The 5000-nt window shown below is 39.5% G+C and overlaps 2 protein-coding genes across 4 annotated transcripts in view; one reads left to right on the top strand and one right to left on the bottom strand.

Annotated features, from left to right (window-relative positions):
- LOC113816041 (RND transporter family member dispatched) overlaps positions 1–5000 on the bottom strand; it is a 117531-nt gene that overhangs the window by 49667 nt on the left and 62864 nt on the right. For all 3 annotated transcript variants that reach the window (XM_070137502.1, XM_070137504.1, XM_070137503.1), the window contains one exon: positions 4304–4343. The gene's annotated coding sequence lies outside the window, so the exon portion shown is untranslated. The remainder of the gene's footprint in view (positions 1–4303; positions 4344–5000) is intronic.
- The window catches only part of LOC138866033 (protein TsetseEP-like), a 6377-nt gene continuing 5412 nt past the window's right edge, over positions 4036–5000 (top strand). The window contains exon 1 of the mRNA XM_070137570.1: positions 4036–4121. Coding sequence (XP_069993671.1) covers positions 4036–4121 — 86 coding nt within the window. The remainder of the gene's footprint in view (positions 4122–5000) is intronic.

Raw genomic sequence — 5000 nt, 5'->3', positions numbered from 1 at the left:
GTCCTAGATTACCATAAATACAGATTCCCATGGTCCTAGATTACCATAAATACAGATTCCCATGGACTTAGACTACCATAAACACAGATTCCCATGGCGATAGATAAAACAAAACACAACCTCTTCGCCCTCTTCGCAAATCTACGATGATATCACACACTTTAAAATCCATCTTCACAAACAGAGCGTAATTAACCTCGAAAATAAGATACATTATAACAGAAGAACAAACGAAAAGCAATGTGCTATAACGAAACACGTGAACGAAGAAATTATCCTCATTATCATAATTACTCTATCATTAACATTATTATTACTCTAACTATCGTTACAGTTATCATTATCATCATCATCATAATAATATATGATAATATTGTTCTGTTATCATGATCATACCTTCATTATTATTATCATTACTATCATCATTATCATCATCATTAATGTAACTCATCACCATTATCATCATTATTGCCACCATCAACAAGCACCATCACCACCATTGCCATCATTAATATCATGATCTAATATTATTATGACCATCAAACAACAAGCACCATCCCATCATCATTATCACAATCATCATTATCACTATCATTACGATCAACATCACCATCACCAACACCATCACATCATTATCACTATCATCTCCATCTTTATTACTACAATTCAGCTCAACGTCACCATATTTAAAAGAAAAAAAAGCAGAAAAGAAAAAAGTCATCACCATCATCAACAAACACCATCACATCATCATTATCACTATCATCTCCATCTTTATTACTACCATTCTGCCCAACATCATCACATTCAAAACAAAAGAGAAAAAAAGAAAAAAGAAACAAAAAAGCAACATCAACACATCATTATCACTATCATTCTGCTCAACATCATCACATTCAAAACGGAAGAGGAATAAAAAAAAATCATCACATCATTATCACTATCATTCACCTCATCATCACATTCAAAACAAAAGAGAAAAAAGAAAAAAAGAAAACAAATCAACACATCATTATCACGACCATTCACCTCAACATCATCATCACATTCAAAACAAAAGAGAAAAAAGAAAAAAAGAAAACAAATAAAATAAAAAAACAAACAAAAGGTGAAATTTTATGTATCACATCATTATCACTATCGTTTAACCAATAAAAATTATCAACAAAACAAAAGAGAAAAAAAAAAAAGAAAAAGAAAATCAACATCACCACATCATTATCCCTACCATTCCCCTCAACATCACCACCACATTCCAAAACCAAAGAACTTTTAAAAATTTAAAAAAGCGCGCGCAGCAACGAAGAGAGAAGAGAAAACAAAACCGCATCGGCGAAAGGAAGAAAGCGCGCGCGGGGGACACGACGCTATCGACTTTTAAACTAGTTAAGCCGTTAAAGTTGCCTTGCACGCGCGCTCTCTCAAGAAGTACCCATGGATTCTTTTTTTTTTTTAACTTATCTTTTTATATATATTTATTTATTCATTTCGTGTCCGTGGGAGATAGATTTTTTTTTTCTTTTTCTCCCTTTTTTTAATTCCGTGCGTGTATGATAGATTTTTTTTTCTCTTTTTTTTTCTTTTTTTTAAATTTCGTGCATGTGTGTGCGTGCGTGCGTGAGATAATAGAGGGAGGTGGGCGGGTGGGGGGAGGGGGAGGTCGAGGTAAAGTACATACGCAAGATATACGTTTATCTCGATTGCGTCGTTGGGTACAAATGCTTTGAAAAAAAAAACGACGTCAATCATGAATTTGCATCTATCAGCATGAGCATCCCACGAGGGTTGACTTTATAAGAATAGAGAGATTTTGTGGTTCTGCTCCTGCCCCCTCCCCCTACCCCACCCCGACCCCCACCCCCCAAATATAGAAACATGGCCCCTGGCTTTCTTTAAAAAAATACAGATAAAATAGGTGATGATAGTAACATCAAAAATATAATAATACCAATGACAATGATAATAGACACAACAATACCAACATATTGACAATACTAGTGATAATAACGATAAGAATAATGAAAACGTTAAAAATGATACTAACAGTAACAGTAAACAATAAAAAGAAGCAAAACCAAAAAACACAGGAGGCTTCTCGGAATTCGGTTCATTGATTAACACAAGAGAATAGCAGAAAAAAGAAAATCAGATATTTCAACATGGCGGTCACGGAGCTTCGGGAATCATCTGAATAAAGCGGCCGACGAGTCTCACTCCCCCCCCCCCCCTCCCATCCGTCTCCCATGATGGCCGCCGCCGGGGAAACACGTAGGCGTTATGGCGACTGTTATTTCTCTCTCTCTCTCTCCTTTTTTTTTTATACAAGTTGACGGTACCATAACACCTACGCTTATCTGGGCTTGAAAACCAATAACTAAGACACACACACACACACACACACACACACACACACACACACACACACACACACACACACACACACACACACACACACACACACACACACACACACACACACACACACACGGACGCCGCTTCCACAACGACCTACCTGCACAAAATGACAACCCTCACCCGTTAAAAAGCAGACGCGGAATCTATATTTGGAAACCCCGCGCGTGTATTTTACAAGCATTCGACTGCGGACTTCGCGGGGGTGATGAGCGGCAGATCGGCAACAGCGGTACCGGGACGAGAGCATCTGACACGAGGGTATGAATACTGCTTCTCCATGATACGGACTCTCGCGTCCCGGTTGGAGAGGGGGTGGGGTGGGGGTGGGGGGGAGAGGATTTACCTGAGAATTACGGTCATTAATGGGAGGGGGAGGGGGAGGGGGCGTGGGCTGGATTTACTCCCTCGCGTATGTTGTTGGGGTTTTTATACACTCTTTGCTCATTTACGCTGCCGGTGATTTACGAAATGAACGATCACTTACGAAGTCAATTTTTATTTAAGACGCCAACGACCATTTACGAAATAAACGATCATTTACGAAGTCAACGATTATTTAAAAATCCAACGATCCATTTATGAATTCGACGATAATTTAAGAAGCCAGCGATCCAATTACGAAGTCAACTTTTATTTAAGAAGCCAAGGACCATTTACGAAGTTGATTATCACTTACGAAGTCAACGATAATTTAAGAAGCCAACGATCCATTCACGAATTCAACGATCCTTTACGAAGTCGACGATCAATCTACGAAGTCAATGAAAATTTAAGAAGTCAAATATCAATCTACGAAGTCAATGGCCATTTACGAAGTCGACGATCAATCTACGAAGTCAACGACCATTTACGAAGTCGACGATCAATCTACAAAGTCAACGACCATTTACGAAGTCGACGATCAATCTAACAAGTCAATGAAACATTTACGAAGTCGACGATCAATCTACGAAGTCAACGACCATTTACGAAGTCGACGATCAATCTACGAAGTCAACGACCATTTACGAAGTCGACGATCAATCTACGAAGTCAACGACCATTTACGAAGTCGACGATCAATCTACTAAAGTCAGCACGACATTGCAGTCGACGATCAATCTAACAAGTCAATGAAACATTTACGAAGTCGACGATCAATCTACGAAGTCAACGACCATTTACGAAGTCGACGATCAATCTACAAAGTCAACGACCATTTACGAAGTCGACGATCAATCTAACAAGTCAATGGCCATTTACGAAGTCGACGATCAATCTACGAAGTCAACGACCATTTACGAAGTCGACGATCAATCTAACAAGTCAACGACCATTTACGAAGTCGACGATCAATCTAACAAGTCAATGGCCATTTACGAAGTCGACGATCAATCTACGAAGTCAACGACCATTTACGAAGTCGACGATCAATCTAATAAGTCAATGGCCATTTACGAAGTCGACGATCAATCTACGAAGTCAACGACCATTTACGAAGTCGACGATCAATCTAACAAGTCAATGAAACATGTATGAAGTCGACGATCAATCTAACATGTCAACGACCATTTACGAAGTCAGCGATCAACCTACAACGTTAATGATCATCTAAATAAGCCGACGAATATTTACGCCGTCATGATTTACGAAGAGCTCACTCCCTCAGCCACTCCCCACCCAGCCACTGAGGCTCCTATGCCCTTTTCATCCGCAAAACCAAGACAGTAAGAGTAGTACACACATCCTAAAAATACATATATAAAATAAGACAAAAATCAATAAATACATAATATAAACATATAAAAAATATACAAAAATAATAAAATCGTTGGAAAATGACCTATTCCAACCCCAGTCCATCTGCCGAAGGATGCAGTAAGGACAGAACAGACGGCGTTTTACTGACCTTTGATGGTGTGCGTCGGCAGACTCTCCAGCAATTGTATCTGGGGGAGAGATGGAGAGACAAAGTCAGATCCAGCACCGAAAATGGATGGATGGATGAATGGATGGATGGATAGAGATATAGATAGATAAATGGATGGATAGATGGATAGAGATATAGATAGATAAATGGATGGATGGATGGATAGAGATATAGATAGATAAATGGATGGATGGATGGATAGAGATATAGATAGATAAATGGATGGATGGATGGATAGAGATATAGATAGATAAATGGATAGATGGACGGACGGACGGAAGGATGGATGGAAGGAAGGGTGGGTGAGTGGATTGGACAGATCTGTGAGTGGGTGGATGTATGGTTGGATGGGTAGTTATATACATGGATGGATGGATAGATAAATAAATAGATAGATGGATAGATATATAGATGGATGAACAGAGATATATATAAGTGGATGGGTGGATGGATGGATGGACAGATAGATATAAATAGATAAAAGGATGAATGGAAGGGTGAGTGAGTGATTGGGTGGGTCCCTAAATGAGTGGGTGGATGGAAGGGTGGGTGAGTGGACTGGACAGATCTGTGAGTGGGTGGATGGACGGTTGGATGGGTAGTTCTATACACAGACGAATGGCCAGACGGACAGATGGCTGAATATGCAAATCAAGCGGCCAGGCGAAACACACCG

This window comes from Penaeus vannamei, chromosome 23 (genome assembly GCF_042767895.1).
Source record: "Penaeus vannamei isolate JL-2024 chromosome 23, ASM4276789v1, whole genome shotgun sequence".
Lineage (NCBI taxonomy): Eukaryota > Metazoa > Arthropoda > Malacostraca > Decapoda > Penaeidae > Penaeus > Penaeus vannamei.
This window is presented reverse-complemented; position numbering and strand designations above follow the sequence as displayed.